Source organism: Atractosteus spatula, chromosome 27 (assembly GCF_055471065.1).
Source record: "Atractosteus spatula isolate fAtrSpa1 chromosome 27, fAtrSpa1.hap1, whole genome shotgun sequence".
In the NCBI taxonomy this organism is placed as follows: domain Eukaryota; kingdom Metazoa; phylum Chordata; class Actinopteri; order Semionotiformes; family Lepisosteidae; genus Atractosteus; species Atractosteus spatula.
The window spans coordinates 8,403,473-8,429,428 of NC_142732.1; the positions used below are offsets into that span (position 1 = coordinate 8,403,473).

General features: G+C 39.8%; 1 protein-coding gene across 4 annotated transcripts in view; it reads right to left on the minus strand.

Annotated features, from left to right (window-relative positions):
• The window catches only part of bcas3 (BCAS3 microtubule associated cell migration factor), a 234,459-nt gene that overhangs the window by 133,109 nt on the left and 75,394 nt on the right, over window positions 1–25,956 (minus strand). For 2 of the 4 annotated variants that reach the window (XM_088906939.1, XM_088906942.1), the window contains exons 16-23: window positions 23,576–23,726; window positions 18,773–18,817; window positions 12,610–12,734; window positions 11,958–12,123; window positions 11,158–11,258; window positions 5,133–5,233; window positions 1,529–1,725; window positions 224–321 (exon numbers count right to left, since the gene is read on the minus strand). In XM_088906939.1, the coding sequence (XP_088763065.1) occupies window positions 224–321; window positions 1,529–1,725; window positions 5,133–5,233; window positions 11,158–11,258; window positions 11,958–12,123; window positions 12,610–12,734; window positions 18,773–18,817; window positions 23,576–23,726 (984 nt within the window). The remainder of the gene's footprint in view (window positions 1–223; window positions 322–1,528; window positions 1,726–5,132; window positions 5,234–11,157; window positions 11,259–11,957; window positions 12,124–12,609; window positions 12,735–18,772; window positions 18,818–23,575; window positions 23,727–25,956) is intronic. The other 2 variants (XM_088906940.1, XM_088906941.1) reach the window with 2 other exon arrangements.

Consider the following 25,956-nt stretch of genomic DNA (forward strand, 5'->3'; position numbering starts at 1 on the left):
TTCATTTCTGCTGAATGAAAGCCAGTTTTTTTGAGCAACCATCGGCTTCCTATACTGAATGTACAACTCAACATGGAAACTATAGTTGATCAATTAGGAAACTGTTGATTAACATTTTGGAAATAATAAGCAAAAAAGATACTGTATTGTCATGCAGGTATTTTTCCCCTAAAACGAGCAGACATATCCAGTAATAAGGAACAGAACTGCCATTCATCCTTACCTGATCCCGCATCGATTACCGTAGACTGTCCCCGGCGATCTGTCATGAGTCTTGAGGACCCTGGCATGCTTACCGGCTCTGAGCGCACAGGCTGGATCCTTCAACACAAGCAGGGAACCCCATCGGTCATTTTTTTCATATGATAAACGCAGGGCTTAGGCTACCTTGCCATGATTAAGTTTCTCATATTTCAGAAAAAATACCATCTCACTTAACTGGGCCTATAACTGACAATCGAACCCTACATGTATAATAATAATAATAATAATAATAATTGCTTACACTTATATAGCGCTTTTCTGGACACTCCACTCAAAGCGCTTTACAGGTAATGGGGATCCCCTCCACCACCACCAGTGTGCAGCCCCACCTGGATGATGCGACGGCAGCCATAGTGCGCCAGAACGCTCAACACACACCAGCTCTCAGTGGGGAGGAGAGCAGAGTAATGAAGCCAATTCATAGATGGGGATTAGGAGGCCATGATTGGTAAGGGCCAATGGGAAATTACATCCCTACTCTTTTCGAGAAATGCCCTGGGATTTTTAATGACCACAGAGAGTCAGGACCTCGGTTTTATGTCTCATCCGAAGGACGGTGCCTGTTTACAGTATAATGTCCCCTTCACTATACTGGGGCATTAGGACCCAAATGGACGCCCTGCTGGCCCCACTAACACCTCTTCCAGCAGCAACCTTAGTTTTTCCCAGGAGGTCTCCCGTCCAGGTACTGACCAGGCTCACACTGCTGAGCTTCAGTACTGAGGTTGCCAGTTGAGAGTTGCAGAGTGATATGGCTGCTGGTATAAGTGCTAAAGCAGTGTGACACAGTCTGTACAGAGATCGTTTTTATTTGCCAAGCGACACAAAGTGCCCAAGGGATGATGTTGAACTATACAGATGAATATTAAACACTGCACAGACATATTGGTGTAAATAAAGCAATACTTGTGTCAAGGGTGGGCACTGTCACTTTAACCTGATTCAGCATGAAGGACCTGCCCTGTCACCGCAAGCAGTTTAAAGAGACAGTATGTACTTGTCACTGAGAAATGTGGAAGATATAGTTACCAGTTATACAGCAACAGACCTTATTATACAGTCAGCCAGTAGGTACAGGGTCAGTGTGAGAAAGAGCAAAGAGGTTACAGCAATGTCAGTGTGTGTGTTGAATGGGGGGGCTGCAGTTGCTGCAGTGGTGTTACGGCTACAGCACTGTCACTGCAGGGGTACGGCAGCAGTGTCAGTGAAGGGGTACAGTACCCCCAGTGTCACTGTGCGAAGGGCACCATATGGCCGCAGATACCTGAGGCTGTGCAGGTCCAGATCGTCGGTGTCGAAATCGAGGAGGGGCTGCTGCGTGTCATTTGGCCCCTGAGACTGCAGCACAGAGGAGCTCGAGGATATGACTGTAGTCTGGCCCGACGGATGGATGGTCTTGAACTGGAACTGGGGACCCATCCACAGCCGTCTGTGCGGCCCAGTGTGAGTCACAATCTCCACCTGCCGGGGCAATCAGAGACACGCTCGGTGGTTTTATCAGGGCATTGCCTTTTGTTTCACTGTCGGCCGTTTTCAAATGCAGGAGGGTAATATTTTATATTGCAAAATATATATTTTATATTGCAAAATACTGCAATAATTCACAGAGAGATGGGAAGGAAGCACCTGCAGTACGAGAAGTGCTGTGTTCTCACTGTGCTTCCATCTAGTTCGGTAAGATGGAAAAAGGACAGATGTGTGGTTTTGTTATCCACACCACAGAGCTGTACTGTGCTAATGTGAGTCCCTGCAGGCGCAGTGCAGTATGGATACCACTACAGGATCGTGTTATTCACAGGTCTGCTTCCATCAGGTCTGGGGGCTGAAGCACTCGGAGGAATTCCTGACTGAGCAATGCCACTACACATCTACACAACACTGACTTAATACCTTTGAACTTCAGAGTGGAAATTATCCTGCTGTGCAAAGATCATATCATCTTTGCTGAATACAGTGATTCAGAAAACATGCTGATTGCCACAATGCTTCTAAACGCTTGGTTTGTGGGACTATGGAATAAGCTACCAAGCCATGTTGTTGAAGCTGATGCTGGGAAAGATGCTCATATGAATTAACCATTAGAAACAATTAACTACCATACAGAGTAAATGGGCTGAACGGCCTTCACTCGTACACCTTTCTTATGTTCTTAGGTAAAATTAATGCAGGTTCTGCTGCTGCACTCGAGAGCACCAGTCGCCATGTTCTAACGTATTTCTTAACTGCTTGCATTTTCAAGAAAGATTTTTTGTCAAAAGATTCAACAACAAAGAAGAGAAGAAGAACTGCATTTGAAATCATTTCAGACCTTTAAAAAAAAGAGCTGGACAGCAGCAAAGGGAAACGTTTTGCAAAAAGAAAAATCATGTGAAAAAATCTCGGTGAATTGTTTCACTGACACAATGTTGTAGTTTTTATCTCTTACGTAAGGTGTTAAACCGTTTTGCGCCTGTGCCCCAGAAGCCCTGTCTGTTACAGGGTAATCCGTAATGCATTTCATCTGTAAAATCGAAGCTCATGTCAGACATAAAAAAGGAGCTGTGAAATGTGAAAAGTACAGTACTAAGATACTGGCAGACAAATTGACGCCGATGTGTTTTATAGACTGACTTTACTTACACCTTTTGCAAATAAAAAATACTGTTTAACACATATAAAATACCTTTTACTGCATGTGATAAGAGTGGCTTTCTATGCATTAGCAATTTCTTGTTTCAAGTACTTAAGGAATTTACCTTCTAAAAGAAAACTTTACTACAGTTTGGCATTTTTAAAATGATAGTGTAATTCGCTGATAATGCAATCTGGACATTTTAAGAATATTTTAAGCCTATACATCAGGGTAAAGTACAGATACATTCTGGAAAGGGATAATTTTATTTATACTAGAAGTATACGGACGTAAAAACACTGAATAAAAATGCTCATTGCAGCTTCTTTCCATGCAATAACCTTTTGTATCTCTACGGCAAAGTATTAAATCCAGAAAGCAGGGCGACAGCTTATGAATTTAATATTGAGTTGCATGACGCATCCTCTGCACAGCTGTGTAAATTAGGCCAGAGAAGAGGATTGCTGTGTTTTTTTGCAGTTAACACCATCAGTGTTGCAGAGCCGAGAGACAAACAGATGCCGCTGCAGTTTTTACTCAGGCTATGGCCAGATGTTCCCATCGACCCTCCTGTCATTTTCTAGAGTGACATATTGCACCTACTTCACACTGACAGCACTCATTACCCACAGATTTTCACCACAAACCCTAATGAAGGACAGTGCTTCTTCACGCACTGCCTTTATTGTTGACACAGCAAGTCTTATATGGATTATATATACTGTGTATAAAAAGTCTAGAAGGTTTATACGGTATTAACCTAATAACTGTCATCCTACATATACATCAGTTCATCTGAAAAAAGGATCCACCAAAATCAGAACAGTCCTGACCACAGATAAAAGTCATAATGGATTCTGAGATGTTTTATAGAGACAAGCAAAACTGTCTTTGGCGTGTATAACTCTGTTCCCTGACTTTATGGGCAAGGTGAGGACAGAACAGCATATAATTATTCGGTAGAATCATTTATCCATTATCAGAAGCCTCTTATTCCTGGTAAGGGCCAGAGCTATCCAGAGCTTGTCCCGGAAGCTATGGGAGTAATGCAGCATTTAAGTGTAAATTCGTACATAATTAATCTTAGTGTTAACCCATTAAGTGTTTTACAATCAAGTGTTCAAACAGATGGAATGTATGTGTTAGCTGTAGATTGCTAAATGGATTTTTATTTTCCAAAGTAAAAAATTCCAAAAGTATGCATGCATTTTTTTCCACAGAAAACACAAATCAATTCTCTGTAAGTGCATCCTATCATGCCTCATGAGTGTATTTCTAATTTTCTATATTGTATATTGGCAAATCTAAATGCATTTGCTCTTGTACTCCATGTTAAATTAGCTGCTTTGTTTGCCCAAAATGGACTGATTGCCTCATTACAAAACCCGACATGACTGGATTATGAAGAAAATCTAACTATAATTCAATGCATTTGTAAACTACAGCGGCATGGTGCTTTGAAAAACGACACAATTTACAGCTGATAGAAAATCACGAGGTTAAGAACATGTTTGTGAGTGACATTTAAATAACGGCAAAGAATCCTATCATTCTGATCATCCTGTTTTGGCATAATGTTAAGTAAATCTAAACATAATAAAGTGAAAAAACAATGACAATGTTTTAAGTGCATGGAAAGAAGAGAATACGACATATAGATAGTTTTATCTATCTGAAAACACATAAAAAGAAAAACTATGCAGCAAGGAACTTGATTAGTATATTTAGTATACAGAATACAGAAATGGTATAAGCAGAATGCCGTCTTCTGAATGGTGTTGCTATCAAATTATTGGTGACAAAATGGTTATTTAACACCTGATGCCCCTGCTAGCATACTGTCTTATGAGCTGGACACTGCAGGTCCAAGATCAGACAGAGATGACACAAAACCAACTCAAGGAGTGATCCTTGCCCAAAAAAATAGTTCTGTGTCTTTATCATAAATCTTCTGCAACAGGTAACTTTAGTGGACTAACCCTGAAAAACAATACAACAGTACATGTGAATGAGATGCTTACTCTAAACTAGGCATGTTCGTAAAATTGTATATTCTATTTAAACTTACTGATCGTGGCTAATAAATTAGCTTCAAAGGATCTACAGACAAGAGTGGTTTCTCGACTAGACTTGGAGGTGTGGACTTATAAAGTTGGGATATCTGCAAGGACTATTCAGCAGGACACACGCAGTGCTGCCTCTCTGTAAAGACAGGGATTACATGCTTACCCATGTGGAGACAGGCCCCATCACTCACCTGCGAGAGCCACTCTTCATCCTCCTGCCCGCTGAGGTCAGATGCCAGGCTGTCATACGATTCATGTCGTGTGATGGGGCCGGGGCTTCCAGGGGGCACTACTGTCGGCAAACAGAGAGCACGAAGCACCCATGTTAGCTGGGCTGCAGAGCAGGCATGCACCGCACGGCCCGCCATGTGGACAGATGGAGCACTCGCAGGCTTCAATAAGCAGGCGCCAAGTTAGAGGAGTCTCATGTGCAGGATCTGTAAATGTCTCCGAGCACCTCGGGGCCGTAACACACTTTTGTTAGAAATTGTTTAATATGACAAACAGCGACAAAGGTGGCATCTGGTGCACATGGAAGGTTTATACTATTATCACTTTTGTCGGTGCTATTATTATATTTAAACATTCAACCAGGTTCTCAACCAAAATCCACTTTATGGGGGTTTTTTTTCTCCCAACAGCACAAATGCATTTCTTACAGACAGCGGCAAGTGCATAGTCAGAATGGAGGAAAATGTTATTATATGGGTTTATTTGTTAAAGAGATATATTAGTTTAATAACACGTGATCACAGTTAATGTTCTGAGAGTGTACCCAGTGGTGATGCTGTAAATTACTAGAGGGTAACGTACATACCCAGGTACTTTAATTTCTCATGTGTTCTCTAATAGAAAAGAACAAAGCCAGTCTGTGTTACTTATTAAACCCAATCAAGGCTCCTCCTTGCTCCCTGACCTCAGGGTGCAATAGCTGTTCACTAATTAATTATTTAAGATTTCTAAGAGTCAGTCACTTGGTGTATCAGGTTTCACTGGGCTTTCATTAGCTGTCCTGACAAGCACAGTCAACGGCTCCTATGTGATTATCTAGAGGACATCCCTCCGCCCGAGGGAGCTTCGGTCTAGCAGAGCCATGCCTGCCACAGTAGAGGCCTGTGTTCCCAGCGACAGCCTCTTCCACAAACACATCCTCCATGCGAGTCACCTAGATGAACACATCCTCCATTCACGTCACCTAGATGAACACATCCTCCATGCGAGTCACCTAGATGAACACATCCTCCATGCGAGTCACCTAGATGAACACATCCTCCATTCACGTCACCTAGATGAACACATCCTCCATTCACGTCACCTAGATGAACACATCCTCCATGCGAGTCACCTAGATGAACACATCCTCCATTCACGTCACCTAGATGAACACATCCTCCATACGAGTCACCTAGATGAACACATCCTCCATACGAGTCACCTAGATGAACACATCCTCCATGCGAGTCACCTAGATGAACACATCCTCCATTCACGTCACCTAGATGAACACATCCTCCATGCGAGTCACCTAGATGAACACATCCTCCATGCGAGTCACCTAGATGAACACATCCTCCATACGAGTCACCTAGATGAACACATCCTCCATACGAGTCACCTAGATGAACACATCCTCCATACGAGTCACCTAGATGAACACATCCTCCATTCACGTCACCTAGATGAACACATCCTCCATACGAGTCACCTAGATGAACACATCCTCCATAAGAGTCACCTAGATGAACACATCCTCCATACGAGTCACCTAGATGAACACATCCTCCATGCGAGTCACCTAGATGAACACATCCTCCATGCGAGTCACCTAGATGAACACATCCTCCATTCACGTCACCTAGATGAACACATCCTCCATTCACGTCACCTAGATGAACACATCCTCCATACGAGTCACCTAGATGAACACATCCTCCATACGAGTCACCTAGATGAACACATCCTCCATTCACGTCACCTAGATGAACACATCCTCCATACGAGTCACCTAGATTAACACATCTTCCATACACGTCACCTAGAATCCCCAAGTATTGCATCCAACAAAAATAACATTTCTTGTTCTGGACAATTCAGGTTGGATAACCAGATTTATCCATCTTGCATACCAATCTCTTTTTTTCCTACCATTATGCTATTTTTCATGTTTAGTTTTTATCGCTGGCATAAAATGCAAAACCCAGAAAAATATTTCATATGAGCACTGCCTATAGTACGTACTGAAAAACAATATATATTTTTGATTTTTCCTTCACACCACAAAGAAATGGTAGAAAAAGCTTTTATGAGGTATTTCATTAACACAAGGGGAAGGCCAGGAAAAACTACGTCTATGTACACAAGACACTGAGAACAGCACCACCAGCTTTAAAAGCTGTGGATGAGATCATCAAGGGCGATATGGTATGCATCAGCAGTTCCTCCATCACTAAAACGTCATGTTTTAGAAACAGGAGGCAGAATGCCATACGTCATTACAGACTCTGGCACATGGCAAGTGACACTGACAAACACTATTTAGGAGCCTCAGTTCAGCAGCCTAGATAGGAGAGGGATCTTGCAGCCTGCAGCAACACAAAAAGTACTAGGACTTCCCTGCCCACAGAATAGCTTATCCCTCAAAACAAATATTGTCCTTTTCACCCAACCAATTAGATAAACGTGTTTACAAGACGACTTGAAAGTTTGCAGCGGAAAACTTGAAAAAGGTATATAATTTGCCCGTGGCATAGCAGCTCTTAAATATGGAGTGTAAATTTTATGTGGAATATCATAAAGACAAATGACATTTTGTGCACAGAACAAGACAACTGAGTATACTACACTGTCATTAAAGAAAAAGATCAGGGCACAAAACAAAATAGAAAAGCCGCCAAAGATTTTAATAAAACAATGGGTACAATGCTAGAATGTTTTGTTAGCTGCAATTATCTAAATAAGGACAGTGCTTTATTCTAAACTGCCTTTATAATTTTATATAACCCATTTCTAAAACATTAACAGCCCCTGGTAAATGCAAATAACTTCGAATTTGCATGAGCGTTGTTTTTTAAATGTGGTACTGTACCACTCTGCCCTTTGTGAAAATCCTAACTTCCACTGTCTAGGTTCTTTGAAATATTTGTCTTTACTTCCATTTTTACGAAATAAACTTTATTATTACAAGCCTTATTCCAAATTATGTCCTATCATTTCTGCAGCACCACAGCCTTTAATTTTATGCAAGTACTGTATGTGTGGCAGGAGACAGCTACAAAATGACTTTTCCCTACCAACATGGTGTAGGCAGCATTTCGGTGTCTTAAGGACGAAGGTGCTCTTGTTCTAAAAGATAAGGAAAGTCCAGCCAAGCTACTAATACTATCTGGATTAAAGGGTAAAGCAGAGAGGCCTTGATTTCCAGCACCCCTCCCCCCATATAATGGAGCCAAACAATTGACAAAGACTTTACAGCAGAGTGGTCAACATGGCTGCTGTGCTCTAACCCTGACATAATCACTCCAGTAGTGACCCTGAAATGGCGCCACAGATTTTTTTTTCTACTGCCAGAGCAGCAGCAGCAGCCTGATTCCCCGCCACTGACCAACTGAGGCTCTTTGATAGGTACAGCAATTAGCTGTATTGATAAAACGGATGGCACATCAATGAGACCCAGACCCCAGAGGGTCATTGCAAACAATTAGAGCACCGCGCCAGGTAATGCTCAGAACGTTCAGGCTGCTAACAGACTCGCTTACAAAGGAGCTGACAGAAGCCAAGGAGAAGTGAATTATTTAGTGCTGCTTACTTGGGTTTGTCACATGGTTTGTAAGAAGTGTCTCAACACACAACTGGGAAAGCTGCACGAACAGTAATTTTTCTATTAGTTTGTGAAATGGGGTATGTAATACTGAGCAAATGGTGAATCCGGGAAAAAAAAAGTCTCACTTGTAAATGAAATTAAATGATTATTGCAAATGAACCCACAATCAGAACCCCTAAAATGTTTAAAAGGAAAAGCACAGATCTCCATTACCTCAGCTTCATAAAAAGTGCTAAACATATGGTTTGAATTCTAAAACTCCTCATAAATATATCATTCGAAAACACAACATCATTTCTGGTTTAAAACATAGTTTTCAAGAAGCCTCTTAGAGAACTTTGCTTTGAGTTTTAAAATGTAGGTCATGTATATTATGCTATAATGTCAAATCTACAGTATGTATGGATTGTAATTCAGAAACCAAAAAACGCACGAGCACGTACTTTGTATAATATTGTACGTACTATGCTAATGAGAAGAAAACTATAGCTGCATACATTTTAATTACTTCCACAATACGATAAAACGTTCCCAAATGTAAGCATGTTAACCAGACAACAAAAAATGTAATTCTTTGTGAGAAGTTGGAACAGAAGAAACATCACTATTGTGATCATCATCATCATCACCACGTGTTAAGAGCTCTTTTCACTCTGCTATAGCTCCTGGTGTTCCTCTACAACAGGATGCTGAGACGCTCCTGGGAGCTATAGGGCAGTCCTGGCCAGATGGACAGGTGGAGATAGTGACCATGAAGTGGCGCCACTGTAGCTTTTATCACAAGCCCAGTAGACTCCAGCTCCTCTGACCTCCATGTCCACATACTGCATTTTTAATCAACCGGGTCATCCAATATAGAGCTGCAGACACTTCACTGTCAATCAGCCCCTTTCCTAAAAGCATTTACTTCTGCCTCTTAACAGCCTGTCAGCAGATGTTTCCACGGGCCTTTATGGGGTTTCTTTGATTGTTGGTGGTGTTTGTTTGTTTTTTCTCCCACCTTCTGAACAGGAGATAATACCACCAGATACAGCTATGAATTTCATTTTGGAGAGACGACATTCAAAGGTTCAGCATCTTTACTGGTCTATCAATCTGGAGTACCCAACCATCTAATTTTGGATAGGAACCTGGGCTCTCCATCCTCAGATGTCAGCTGCAGAGACTTGTTTTCTCCTTGACTTTGCCACATCTCATATTCTCCAGCCTCACCAAGGTGATCTCTGCTCTCTAAACTGCAGACCTCTGATCTCTGCTGGTCTTTCTTCTTGTAAGACATCCTCTAACACTAACATGCCAAGTGTAACTTTCATTGCTTCTTGTAAATTCCAGAAAAAAATTGCATGATATCAGAAATTTAAAATATGCTGAATTTTGCCTTTTACCGCTGGTCTATTAGCCTTAATTTATGTATCTATTCAAATCTGAGTAATTATAAATCTAAAACCTAATGTAATCTCACTGCAAATCACTTTGATATGGTATATTAATAAAGCACTATCAATAGATATTATACAAAATGAAAACAGATTTTTAATTTACACCTTCATGTTGTAATAATTTGTGACACTAATTTATCGGAGACCATGATGGGCAAATGGGCAAAAGCTGTTTCAGCGGCATTAATTGGATATAAATGTTAAAAACCAAGATCTCATTATTTAACTGCTCTCCTTGTTAACATCTATATGCTGTGCATACTGAATCTTTCTGTCCTCAATCACACCGCAAGGCTTCATGGGCACGACACATAGATGGCTATAATAACTAATTCAGGACAATATTTTACCCGTTGGGCCTTAAGCATGTGGAATTTAGTGAAAAAGAAGAAATGAATGGCTTGCCTGCAGAACTCACAGAGCTAATTACCAATTTGTGTTTATTATTATCTATCCAATGCAACAATGCTTGAGATATTACATATCTGGTCACCCATAAGCTGTTTACCCTCAAATTACCTTTCTCTGCCACACAGATGTCAAGAAACAGTATTTTTTTTTTAGTTTTGGACTTGCTATTGGATTACATTAGTTTAAAGCTCTGGTAATTCACCTCATCTCAATGTTAATTCAATATGTCACGAAATATGCAGAGCAGGCACGGTTTCAAAAGCGACTAAGGCCTTCTTTCAGGGTGCTGCCGATGAAATGAAATTTGGTTAATTTCAGTCCACACTACCCCAACAAGACTAATTCACATGCTTTTTTTTTTATCGATAAAGGGAAAAAACAAAGTGAAGGAAACAGCACTGGCCTTACTGAAAGGGTCCTGCACAGCATGTGGCACCAATAACATGTTAAAAACAATCTCCTGCAGAGGATAAACACTATAAATCAGCAGGACATGCTCTTATGCACTCTCCTCTCAGAACGTAAAGACATCCGTCCTGCACTTACAGCCAGCAAGGAGGTTCTGACAGAACTGCACGGAATCGGAGGCCAGCAGCAAAGGGTGGTTCGTGTTGAACGGTGGCTGCAGTTCGTTCCATTGCGGTGTCCTACTCAAAACAAACACAAAAATCAATTTAGAAAGCGCCCATCAAAAAGTCCCGCGCGGTGAGAAAGTGACAGTAGTGCTAAGACGTGGACGCGCTTTTATTACTGCTTTTCCAGCAACCACCCCAGACCTCTGCAAGATCCTTAGCTGATCTTCTGAGCTGAAGTTCAGAAGTAAGCAAAAAAAAAGCACTCTTTGACAGGATAGTTGTTGACACTTGACAGGATAATCTGATGGAGCACTCCTTGTTTGTGTATTTTCTTTCCCAACATCAGTCTCGTAGGAAATAAGGAAGTATGAAAAAGAAGCAAACCTCATACACATTCATTGTAACCCTTCAAATAATAATAATAATAATAATAATAATAATAATAATAATAAAAATAATACTAATAAATCAAAACAATGCTTGCAATGTATGTACTTAGGTAAAGTAAAAAAACATCTATTACAAAATAAACGTTTTTTGGACTATTCCTACTCTTAAGCAAGGCATTTTTGACATTTCTTCCTCTTTACACCGAACAAGCAAGACCTGCCGTAAAACAATAAATCTGTATCCATCACTTGCTGCCACGCTGAATGCCACACAGATTACAGATGATGTGTTTTGGGCAGAGGATTGCCGGTAGAAGGCACATGTGGTATGGCAGTGACAACAGCAGTGACAGTGACAGCAGCTGTGACAGGAAGCCCATACCTGGCCAGGGTCCAGCTGGCTCGGGGACAGGTGTTCAGCTCTAGAGACGTGTCATCGCTGATCTTCTGAGCTGTGCTGATCGGGCGGGGCTCCAGCACATGTTCCACCAGGTTACCATAACAACTGAGAATGAAGAGGGATTCCACTACAGACTGCTTGGACTGATCTGGAGAATAAAGCCAGCAGACGGCATCATGGGCCACAGTTCAGAACAAGTGCCTCCTCACAGCAGGGGCTGTCAGGAGGTATCTTGTCTACGTATCTGACTGGAGGACGCTTTCTTACTACAGTACATACTCTAGCGATGGATTACAAAAGTAAAAAATGCCCGACGATTACAAGTTGAAAATGGGAAATTTCTGAGCTCTGAAAAAAAAAGAAAGTCAGAAAAACATAACTACGGACACATATAAAATAATCTGTGACACTCAATCACATAATTAAAAGAAAACAAAGAACAGGTTTAAAAGTTAATCCAAAAAGCCACCAGATTTTTGGCATGGACATTCAGGCTGAAAGACCATTCTGCTGTCGTGCCTGCTCCAGTGTGCACAGCTTTCACGATGCCGTGTTCCTACGCAGCACGGCGCTGATCCACTGGTGACAGGAGTGCACGGCCACACTCCTCCTCTTCCTCACGGGAAAGCCTCACCTTTCTCTCTCTTCAGGTTGGGGTTGGTGACGAACCAGGACAAGGAAGATGCAAAGACGGCCGCCACACAGAACTCCCCCCCCAGGGACTTGCTGGGTGAAATCTGCGGAGCCGGTTTAGCTTTGCTTTAGGAAACAAAAGGAAAAAAAATCCTTATAACCATCTCACTCACATCTTTGCGGAACCACTGAAAAATGGAAATACGAAGTTTAACAAATGCTTTGTCAAGACTTGGATTAAAAGACACCCACATGGTGGATCAAAAAATCAAATACTTACAAAGGGAAACCACATAACAAGAAAACTGATTCAAAGCAATTATATCTACGTACTTCCAAGGTCTGACATTTTCTATCAGATGAAGCCTTAAAATATAATATTTTTTTTTATTAAAGAACATACTTAAAACATTTTTTAAAATAAATCAGAAAACAAAGAGCAAACAGACAAATAAGCCCCATGCAAATGAATAACAAAAACCGAAAAAATGAACAGCACAGGTGGGTCCAGTAGTTAATGAGAAATAACTAAACATAAAAACAAAAAAAACGACGCTATACTGTTTTAATTTTAGTTTAGAAAATGTCACCAGCTTAATGATCAAATTGCTAACTCATAGTACTGCAGCATCATAATACCAATGAATACTGTACCTTTTCAGTGGTAAAACATATTGTCATCTATATTGTCAATTATCTTTTATGTTTTCTATTATTTTGGTAATTAGTAGGGAGACCAAAATCTTGCTCCAAGAACATCTGACGTAAGCTCCTAAAGGTGTCAACCATTAAACCCTGTTCATGATTTACCTTTCTGGGAATTCTTCCCAGTACAATAACGCATGGGATGCTGTCATCAACATCTTACTGAGGAGGCTTAAGGCAAATCTACCATTCATAAGCCTACAATCCAAACTATGTTCGCTATGCCATTGTTATTGTACTATACCGACACTGAAGAAACAGTATCAACTTCTTACTCCTAGCCTGTGTCGTACATGCTGCACTCTCATCTGGTTCTCTACATGTCACTCTAGCTGGTTAAAGCACTCCTATCGCGAGTTATTGCATTATTATGCATGCCAGAAACATTTTTCTGAAATCCAATACAAAAATTGTTCCTTGCTGTGATAGGCCTACATATGGAACTCATCACAGAACAGTAGCTTGATAATATTATTGTCCTGCACATGGCTAACCTCAACTGTAAAACTTGCCTTTTACATTCCGGCCATGAAACTAGCTTTGAAGTTTAACATATCATACAACAGTTTTCTGCAGAAACATGTTAATACATTTCAGGGGAAAAAAAGTGAGGCCCATTGTGGATACACTTAGCTTTGGGAATTATGCACAGTCACACTGAAACTTCCTTTCTAGAGTTTACCAAAATTCACAAACAACAGAATTCCAGTCAGTGCTGGTAAATTTCCTTCTTCAAAAGCACATGGTAAAATACACCATTATTCAATTAACCTATAGACTTTTGTTATCGTACTTTGTCACAGATATACAATAAGTTAGTTTTGTATTCAATTGTTCTTCTGCAAATAGAAGTTATTCAAAGTATTACTTTTCTACAACACATTTAAATTGTAGAACATTAAAGCCTGCGATTCTCTTCTGCAATTGTATGAAATACTAATAGATTTTTTTTTTTGCTTTCCATTTAATTGTCAGCAGCTCTTATGTTACTCCTAGAACGCGCAATGAATTTGTTTAACTAACACCATTTAAAGGATGCTTTTGCAAACCCAGGAAAATTGACTGTTTCATATTTATTAGCGGTAGAAACTCAGAAATTTGAATGTTCAAATATGAGGGTGTTACATGGTCTGAGATCCAAGAAGAGCTATAAATAAAAAAAGAGTGCATTCGAAAACACTCACCCAGCCATTTAGAATGTCATCTCCTTTCAGAGCAAAAAAACAAACACTACAGCATCATGGTGACTCATGCTTATGATACCGCTTTCTGTGAAAATAATCAAATTTACCATTTCACATTTTAAACTACTACATTATTGTTGTTCTGCAAAGTGTAGAATTCATGCCTCACAGCTACTGCATCCTTGATGAAATAACTACATGTGAATATTCTTCCCAGAACCAACTCCACTAAAAAAAAACAGGTTTCGGGATTGAAAAGAGTAGAAAACGACACTGGTATCACAGCATTTTGCTGTTTGTGGCTTTTGGGAAACTGAATGGGATTACCAGCTTGATGGTGTGGGAGTCCGGAGGAGCCTGGGCCTTTACAGTTTTATTTAATCTATAAAGTATGAATGGACTCTTGGTTTATAATGTTAAGCCTTGAAGTTTGTGGTCGGCTGGTTTCAATAACACAGGAAGCAAAATTTTGGTTCCAGAATAGGTTAACATTAATTTTACTACCAAAGGAACTGAACTCTATACATTGAACCATGCAGCATACAAAAATAGAGTAGTGTTCTGTTTAAACAGAAAGTCTCTGAATAATAAATACAACAATGAAGTAAAGGTTGTATTTTACAGAATGTATAAACTGGTACAACCTATGAAAATAAGCAAATCCACATACAGTATGATCATGAAAACAAAGCACCCAGAATAATTCGGTACCAGCTCAATCATACTCAGTAGAACTAGCCTTGTGTCTGGGAAACCGGCAGCTCTTGATGTGATCAGATTGTGATCTGGGAGGACTGACCTCCCAGAACCCAATAGGGTTTTCTTAGGCACCTCTACTCCCTTTTGCGAGGGGCTGGGCTGGGGGAACTCTGTGCTGATGGGCTCAGACTCCTATCAGTCCCATGATTTCCACTGGCACGGGGCTGAACCATGAATACAGAGGCCTCGGTAGGCGGCAAAGAAAATCAACAGAAAGCCTAGTTTCTTTAAAAAAGGGCCCACCATTGTATTGTTTCTTGCATGTTTTCTTGCATGCAAATATACTCAATGGCTACATTATTTTTCAGAGTTTGTATCTGCTGTACAAACATGCATGTCATCTCCACTTTTAATTTTACAAATGAGGGCTCTTGACTAAGCTAATGGGTTTTCCTCAAAGACATAATTCAATCTGAAATGTCCACCATCAAAGTCCTTGAGCATTATAAGCATGCCGAATATGAGGCGCCGTTCGGGATCCAACAGGCTTTATTTATTTTGAAAGTTTGCAGTAAACAAATATGTTTCCATTCACTTCTGTCAAGTGTCCAGAAACAGAAATAGCAACAATCATTTGAATCATGAACATGACAAAGTTACTCAGTCTACAGTTAATACAGATATAAGAGAAATAAGGAGACATTGAGACGTGCTCAAAATAGTCCAGCCTATGATTATCCCTCAAAGTCACCTCTATTATTTCATAGGTTTTCCAAAAGACAAAAAAAAGATCTTGGGAGAAAACTATGCCGTGATAACCATTGTAAAATGCAAGCATGTCTTAATATAAAAGCAAAACACCCATTTCTATCTGTAATACAACATTTTCAGAGCCTTGAAATGTTCCACCTCATCATAAAACCACCAAGACAAACGTTTTTTAAAAAATACGCTGGATGCCAAAAATAGTTAGCGCAGTAGGTTCCACATCTTGCCATGTTACTATGTTTAACTGTTATTCTGACCTCATGTAATTGCACAATAGCGGACAAGATCTCTCACCATCCACTTCCCACACGGGTTTCAGTATGAATAAGGGTGCAGGACACTCATCTGAGCGTGTTCATTACTAAGTGGTTATTATTTTTATAAAGAAAATATAAAGATGGGAATCTTACAGATGCAACTTTTATTTTCCTTTTGTTTTTGGCTCGCACAACTAGAAGAAGCGGTTCTCTGTGGCAAGCACAGAATGGAACAAAAATCACTAACCTTTGCACTTTATTTAGGAATTAGACCTGAGGTTTGCACTGTCGCTCATGACAAAGTCATTTCTGCTTGAAGCTCACACGTCGAAGCGGAAAGTAATTCATAATGTGGCTGTATCATTAAACTAGATTTGTGTTAAAAGTATTTTCATTTCTGATGCTACTCTAAAATTAAGCTGCATTTTCAAGCTACTGCTTGACGAACAAAGCAGCAGACAATATTTCACTGCATAAATACCTAAAATTTAGGGGTTTACAGTAGCAGTGTTTTATCTCTAAGAAGAGCAGAGCTTCAAGGCATTGCACGAACATTATGCACTGACTAAGCTTGACAGGAAGAAAAAAAACTCAAAAGTATAATTGTTTTTAAGACTAAAAGAAAAAAATAGCTTGCCCTGAGGCTACTCATGACAGAAAGGCACCACATGCACTTCATTCCGTACTGTGAAAGAATCAACACTGGGAACTCAGGACAAGAAACTCAGAAGAAAAGTTCATTTAACTGAAGTACTCTATCATTTATACATAAGTGATTCTGTCATAATGGGATTTCTTTTAAAAGCTCGTAAGCATCTTATTTCACAAGACTGAACAGCCAGAAACGTAACTTCACCCTCTAGAGTAATGAAAGAGCCTGACTGCTTCAGATCTCTTTTTCTAAGAATACATTTAATGTCTTCTGTGAAAGCAATACGTTATCTGTGATATTTGGCTTTTTGTTGATGGCATGACAAAAAAACTCATTAACTCAATTGGCTGCAGAGGAACTTTAGAGAGAAGCTTAAAATCTGCTTGGTGTAAGATCTGCCCTTCACCCATTCTGGACTTACTGACTTGAGGGTTTTACCTGTTCGGAAACCCACTACATTTTGAATCACTGTTACACAACTATTTATGAGACAATCAGGCATTGGAGCACAAATTGCTTATAAAACTGATTTATAGATATAAGAGTTTTAGACATGGGCAATGCAACAAGTTATGATTCAGATCAGAGTCTAAACAATAAAATGAGAGACAAATCTTACACATTATTTTTAACAAAAGCCAAGACATAACAAACTATAACCTATAATAAGTTGATAATAAGACCAATTTAAAGTTCATGATTTTCATGAATTCTGAAAATCATTTCTTATTTAAGTATAAAACTACTTAAGTAAATGATTCCTTTAGTTTAAACCATCAGCTGAAACAAAATTTAAATTTCCTGTCAATGAGTTTTCATTTAATCAAACTTCAGAGAATTTTTTTAGTTGTAAAGGCAAGCTTTTCATTATATTCACTAGACAATAAGATTATAAAATTGTCACATTAAATTAAAGAGCAAAGATGGATTTCTGAGCCCACATTACACTCTGTATGAACATAACATACAGAAATTGCTGTGTACAGTCTGAAATATGCTACACATACCGCACATTTCAATAACATTGCCAAAACGTCACCAAGGGCTATAAAATCCTAATGAAAACAACGTGAATTTTAGGACAAAGATGTTATTTTTAAATAAACAGTATTTGTATTTCAGCAAGGGACATGGCAAACAGTATGAGAGAGCTCATTCATTTGCAGCAGTGGCTTCAAATAAACCACAAGACAGAGAAGCACAGAAAAGAGCTGCTTCCAAGCTCCCCAAGTACTTAGGCTGTGTCTTTTAATTTTCTGCACCCTGCCAATCACTACTAGGTCATACCATTCCCGTATCAAAAGGGTCCAAAGTTAAATAAATGCCGGGTTTCTTTTCACACTGGATAAATGACCACAGATACAGTTTAAGTTGAGGGCGTACCTTCATGAAAAAGCAAAACAATTCACAAAGAAGGAACGCTGCAGCTTGTGCTAGCCTTATTTTGTATTTTATTAACTTGCTGTATGGCAATAAATGTTACTAATTGTAAATTTGATACATGGGCAAGCTGCACTGAATAAGGGTGCCTGATAATGAATGAATAATAATTGTAAAATTCAGAATCTGCAAAGTAACAAATACTTGGGTCAGTAATACCCTTGAGTTATACAGAAAATAAAGCCTTAACTTGTGAATTTCTTTGGAAAGCTGAAGTTCAACAAAAACTCTGTGCTACTGTAACACAAAAAATAACACCAGAAGACGGTAATAAAGGTTAAATAATAAAAACAGTCCTGCAGTTTTCATCCTGGGATGCGTGAATATTGTAACCAGTCTTTACTGAAGAGACTCTAAAAAAGCAAAAATAATCAAAAAAAATAATGACAACAATGGATGCAGTTGTTTTACTGAAGCGAATACGAAGCAAGGCATGCTGGGAGTGAACTGGAAACTCACCATGGAGTTTTAATGGAAAAACATCCTGCCCCAAAGAGGTAGGGTCTTCGTGAAGGGAGAGAGATACACAGAAATAGATGGAAAAACCATTATCATCATATCGTTTGTGCAACAGTTATAATAAAACATGTATACATGTCTGCATAGCTGTGCAACACACAAAGAAGGACAAACAGACTTTATTTGTGTGTCCAGGCTATGTGGGCGCAACTGAAATGTCACAGGTAGATTCTTGTAAACATCAGAAACATTTATTTTAATTTTCATCAGGATTGGAAGCACTGCAGCAGAAAAGATGTTGAAACGTCTTTGCTCTATGCCTTATAGAAAAGGTTATAAAGACAGAGCTTTTCTGATTTTGTGGATACAAAGTGCTGTTTACTGCAGAGAGGCATTTCAGACACACGTATGCTTTCTGAAAAACAGAAAAGCTGGCAAATACTACTGATTCATACTTTGCAGCTAATAATGAAATAAAGCTGTTGATCAAAGCCAGCTTGGGAGACAGTTTAACATCTTTGTTCTTTCAGTTCTACTTCTAGATCCACTTCCCTTCCCACTGCACAGTTCAAAAATGGACTCTCTTTCGATGCCAGTGTAACTGCACTGCGATTCTGCCTCCGGCTTTTATTGGTTGCTTGAACTGGTGGAGGAAGGGGGTATGTTTTTCAAATTTTAAACAGCTATTAAAAGCGGGAGTGTATTCCTGTGTTTATCCTGCATGTTCAAAGGCAGTGACAGATTTATAAACTGTTTACAGTAAATTACATTGTGCTGACAGTAATAATGGAAGATGAGCCTGAACTCTGTCCTTACAGGAAAAGTAATTCAGAAACATCAAGCATGCAGCCACAAAACTTTTGTTTATTTGCTCACTCACGTATCATCGCAGTCTAAATACTTTTTTTAGGAATATTTTGCCCTTTGATGTTCAGTTCCAGAAGACCTTTATATTGAAATAATTAGCCCTCCATATCTTCTGGTACGGGGCAGGACAGTGGCACGGTATGCAGCACTGCTGCCTGGTAATGCAATTCAAATCCCGGGGTGCTATCTTGTATGTTCTCCCCATGTTTACTGGGATGTTGCTTGTCTTCTCTAAAAACTGGCCCTGGTCTGAATGCATGCTTGTTTGTGTCTGTGTGTGCCTGCGGTGGACTGGTATCCCATCCAGATTATATCCCGCCTTGTGCCCAATGTTTCTCAGGATAACCTCCGGCTCCCCTGGGACCCTAAATAAGATAAGCGGTTACGGACAGTGATGCGATGTGCTCTTCTGGTTCATTCTGCACTGGTACAAGCGACTTCGGCGCATCTGACGGGATGTTTGAAACTGCATTGAAGGAGTGGTTTAATCATGACTACTTTATCTGTGCTGCTACGGGAGGGATTTACTGACAGTTTAATTCAACGCCAGACTAATTTTTAAAAAGCGAAACGCTGAATTATCCTAAAAGATTGACGCGAGCAAAAAAAAAATAGCTTTTTCAAAAATGGAAATTATTGTTACACCCAAATTTTCAAATCCATTAGTATTCCAATTGGTCACAAGGAAACTCAGCCGTGGCTTGGCCTGAAACGCATTAATGCCACAAGCAGGGTTTCCTGTTGTCACTCAGGAACATCAGCTCTGTAAAATATCCTCATTAAGAGCCATACAGATGAAGCTGACAGTGAATACATTCTCAAGTTTGGCAGCTACCCAACATATGGAAGCACAAGAGCAGGAAGTCCCATCAAGCAGCAAAGGCTTACAGAAGAGTGGAGGAGATGAGGAATAAGAAATGAAAGGGCAGCACAGTGAGGCGAGTGGGGGAGGGGGGGAGGGCATATTTGCCACTAAAAAAAGGGACAATTTAACCAATTGAAGTGCCTGTGTGTCTAATTAATAAACAGGAAGGAAAACGAGCCATCCAGGAAGGGAAGTGACATCAAGAATCCACTCATACCAGGACGTAAAGCTCCGCTGATTAAAGCTGTCAACACTGATGGCAACACACCATGTGATGTCAAAAGGAGAAAAGGTGACCCGCCCACGCTGATTACTAAAGAACAATGTGCACACACCATAATGCCATGGACTGACCCATGATTCTGAAATCGTTTTTTTTTTTAAATGCAGCAAAACAACATTTAACACATTTACCCATGGAGCATTTCTGCTCCTGATCGTTAGCGTCATTTCAGCCGCTTATTCTGTTACCTTTTGTGCAACAGACCACACCGCTCTGGACTTAGTCAGCACCACCGCCCAGAAAACTTTTAAATAACCTAACCACAATGTTTAATTCATCCTTGTCAGGCAATGACATGAAAACACTTTGTTGCACTAATCTGTACACATCTGTAGGGTCAAAAGAACTACAACGAACCCCCAGGAACATCTAGTTTTTTTGACATACTTTATTTGTACAGCCGAACAAAACAGCTTTCCCGATCATTCCTTTTGTGACTCTGGTGCGTTTTTAATGTCTTCCTATCTGAGTTCAGTGTTGATGAATTAACCGCTTATGGATGCCTGCAGTCTAAGGAAAAAGTCAGACATCAGCATCCATGAGCACTTCTGCTGGCAGCTCTAACACCTTACCTCACTCCCAACACAAACATTCAGCTCTGTCATCCTGCCAAGCAAGCCCGGATTAAACAAGTCCATTTTGGGGTGAATTACTGATAAAGGTCTTCCAAGGTGAAATACCTCAAAATGAGTACAATACGTCCTTCTTCCAAAATAAATTTTATGAACTCTTCTAATCTATTATTCTACTATTATTCCGATAACTCTCCCATTGCACTTTTCAGAATGATGTCTCTTTAGATGTGTCTTGCCTTGAGATACCCAACATAAATAACAAGAAGCATACGCACACCACCTACTTTTCAGTTTCTTATTAGTTAGGAACATGTACTGACGTTGGCTGGTGAGTTTCAGGGGATTTCCAAGCAGTGACGAGAATACAAATGGATGTTAACCAGATGGTGTATTCCCCTTAAGTATTTACACCCACCTAGAAATGCTAATTCACACTATTTCCACATACCAGGCAGACAGACAGCACCTCACTTCTGTCAGATCTTCACTACTTCACTACAAAAACAGCAACATCACTATACTGTACATGATATTCTCCACAAAAATGTGTTAGCTTATTTCTGAACATAGGATAACTGAAACTTCCCCTGTGCCAGACAGAAAGGAGCAGCTACCAGTCCAGTTTTACAACTGTTGCTGATGTATTTTTGAAGCTGCACCATCACCACATCAGGTGATGACTGACTCCATCAGATGTCAGAGACTAAGCAAGGCTGTTCCAGCAGGAGATGAGGATAGGAGGCCTCCAAGGAAAAACAGTCTTCTGCTCTAATTGGTATTGGTGGACCAGTAGATGGCGCTTTTCCTTCTGGACCACAAGGTCACAACCAATGCCCCTGTATGCTGACTGAGGACATTGTCCTGTAGATCATGGGTGCTAAACTGAAGGCCCGACTACTTTAAAGATCATTCAATTACATGGTAATTTCCATAAGAGAAGGGAAACTGACCCCAATTATCTAAATTCCACTCTGGGTTTGTACAATCTGAATTCAACAAGTGAAGAAATTTCTCACTTCTTCAACTGATCTGCTGTGTCACCCAGCCGGAGCTGCACTTCAGTGGTGGATGAAGTGGGTCCCTCCTACACGCTCAGAGATCATTAGGATCATTATTGTACATAAATGCAAGGAATTACACAGGCTCCTTTAACCACGCTTTTCTAAAAGGTTTTCTGTTAACTTGAAGTAAAAATCCTGTCCTTACTCTGAGAGGTTTTTGGGCCTCCTGATGGACTCACATACAACTAGACAAACAGCTGAAGAAGACAGCGTAATGTAGACATACATGTCCTCAGAAGTGAGCTCCAGATGTGCTGGAACAAACCCCACATCTGGGACAACATGAATCTTACACCCTGGGATGTGCCAGAACAAAGGGGATGGAAACTCGTGTTCATTTTCTTATTCTTTATGTGCTGGTGGATTTTGCTGGGAGTGTTAAAGACTGTCCTAAGCATTAAAATATAAATATGAAAAGGTTGCTGAAATACAAGGTGAAGCTTCAGTCATTTGCTACAGTGCATTCGTTTGGATAATATTTCCTAATGTCAAATAATGTATGCTGCATATTACACTGAATAATGCAAATTAGTATTAAGATAATTGTTGTGAATTAGTCTGGCTCGTGTACACAGATATCAGACACAGTATATGCCAGGGGTGCCCTGTTAGGTCTGCTAGACTGTGGCTCTCCACTCCTTATACATACTATGTGTATCCTGACGTGTACAATGCCTGCATAGATATGATTGACCCTTGAGTGCCATCACTTCTCTTTATCTGACATACTGATGTAAGAAGTACAGACCTTATTTACAGCATCTTTTTAGTAACAATTTCCCCATCATTACGACACAGCAGCATTTATGGTGTCGAAGTGCACTTGCTAATTAATACTTTGCTTTACTAAGCTTTAAAGGAAAAATGTAAAGGATGTCGGAAGCCTTCTCATCACTTCTTTATGACAAAAGATTCGACTGTGCAAAACAAACGCAGCCACAAGAAGCTAAGGTCCAAGGACGTGGCTGCTGTGCCTGCATGAACGCAGGCTCAGCAGCTGCCTCAGTTAATGCATTAACATAAACAAGGGGGAAAGGGGAAAGACAGTAATGCAAAGCAGTTGTTTATTTGGCTTCAGCACTTGGAATACAATTCCAGCTTGGCATCCGGTGCTTGACTGGTGCAAAAGGAGCTGCAATATGAAGCACTTACCCTGTGCGCTTGGTGATGGTGCCCAGTGTCATGGGCTGTTTGATCTGGGCCAGTGGGACCACAACAGTCAGACTGGGGAGAGGCGAGAGACGCGGGTTTCCCATGTTGTTGTTGGTGAAGTTGTTGTAGCACTCTTGGCTGTTCAGTTTGGCTGCAAAAACAAACAAAAAGAAGAAAACTTTAGGAATTGCTCACAGCTCCAGAATGTCAGATGCAATCTCCATAGCATCCCCATATGGTATGGAAAAAAATCCCTGAGGAAAACTACAGATCTTCCTATTCGTTTCTGAGTCCTGACTGAACAATTTTGAGGGGCCTGTCGGAACACAAACATGGACTTTTCATATACACACCTGCGTATGTCTGATCTTGCAACTCCAAAAATTATGTTTTTTGTAAGTTTGCCAAAAAAACTGCTGAATTTGAGTGAATCGGGATTTATTTGAATTATGGGAAGAACTTTTAAACCAAATCCAGGGAACGATTCTGTGTATGTAGATGCTGTGATTTATTTTGACCATTTCTTGAGGTGCTTGTCCCACCATCTCGTGCATTTTTTCTGGAAAGAAGTGCTATCACTTCATAGCCCTGTGCTGTTTTTTTTTTTCTTATTCCTGTGATGATAAATGGAGGACAAGCTGCACACTGGAGGCGGAAAACAGATGTGTACGACCACTGTAACATTTCAACCATGTTATTCACTTTTCAGCTTTAGGATGGAGGGTCAGAGTTTACCAGCTGTGAGTGGAAAAAGCCCCTGATCGAAGAGGGTAACCACTGCCCAGCCTCAAAACGACAAGAAGCCCCCTCTGCCCCTCAGACATGTAGAGATTTGAGACTGGGGTACTGGGTTTATAGGCCGAGCTTTGATTGAGGCTAACTACCTCAAGATGCAATGCGACAAAGAACATTAGTGCCTCAGTGTGTTAATCAACCACACCAGCCTTTCCCAACTACTTTTATTCCCCAAACCACTAAATAACAGTTTACAGAAAACAGATTTGAGAAAAGGAAAAAAATGCAATTATACAATTTAAAACATTTCCTATGATGCCCTAATAGCTTTTAAGGCTATGTCAGAAAAAGTACTTAAAACAAAAACAAAAGCCCAGAGAGATTGTTCTTAAACAAGTTGTAAAAACAGACATGTATGTACCACATATGGAGCTGATCATGAAATAGGAACTGCACCATTTCACATGATTCTCAAGGTCACCAACCCCAGTGAAGACTTTGTTTTACTTAAATGAAACAAGTAAATTTGACAAAAAGATCATTATTAAATATTTTATCGATTATATTGGCAACATTAAAACTTCATATTTTAAATTAAAACAACAGTTTCTTTTTTTTAAATACTGTAAGTAAATCTTTTGAAGGGTTGTTCAAGGATGTTTTCATTTCCTACTGATACTAGGGAAACAAATTAAATTCTTTATTGGATTAAATTGAGCAAAATCTCTTCTTTTAATTACAAACTATGTTTCTTTCATTAAAAATAAACACTGATCCCTGAATGTAAATGAATACGAAATGTTCTTTTACAAGACATTTCAATTATCACCTAAATTGAACAATTTATGCAATCATCAACATTTGGGCACATTTATATCTAGTAAAAATAAAGTATATTGGTCTACATGTTCACTATTATGGACAAAAATGTTAACAAGATACATGGTATTGTTTTACTAATAGGATAGAACGAACAGATTACAATAAAAACTGAATTCCATCTTTTCATGCCTAATTCAATTACAGATTTCAAATAATGTCTTTAAATCTCATTTAAAATCACATCGCCAAAACACCAGGAAAACTGGATCACCCCATGACAACAAATGTGAGTTCAAGTTCATTATTCTTCAAGAAACCTTTCCCGGACCTTCAAGAAATCTGAGTTAATGGCCTCGATCAAGACCGCCTTCTTTCTTTTAGCGCATAAAAAAGGGGGGAAACGGCAATGGCCACTGATTGCTGGAAATGAAAAAAACGGAGATAAAGAAACAAAACAAAGGAAAAAAAAACACAATAAAAGAAAGCTCTTCTGTTTTTTATGGAATCAAAGCACTCCAAGCAGGCATGCAACACTGATTTAGAGGGTTTAGATCATTAACTTGTTTCTCTGTGTTTCATTAATACTGTGAAACGCCGGCTTTGTGATTAATCAAAGAGAGGCCATATTAGGTCTTAGGCCCCTAAATAACCAGTGCATTCAGTGGAGACATTACACAAACCCCAGCACAAATCCACACAGCCCCAGCATGAGAGGGTTCTTAAAATTTCAAAACAACTACACCCCCAGTGCAGCCACCTTTTGTGTGTAAGAATAACAGAAAAGAAAAGGAATTTGAACAGGAAGCAGGCTGAAAAGCCATAAT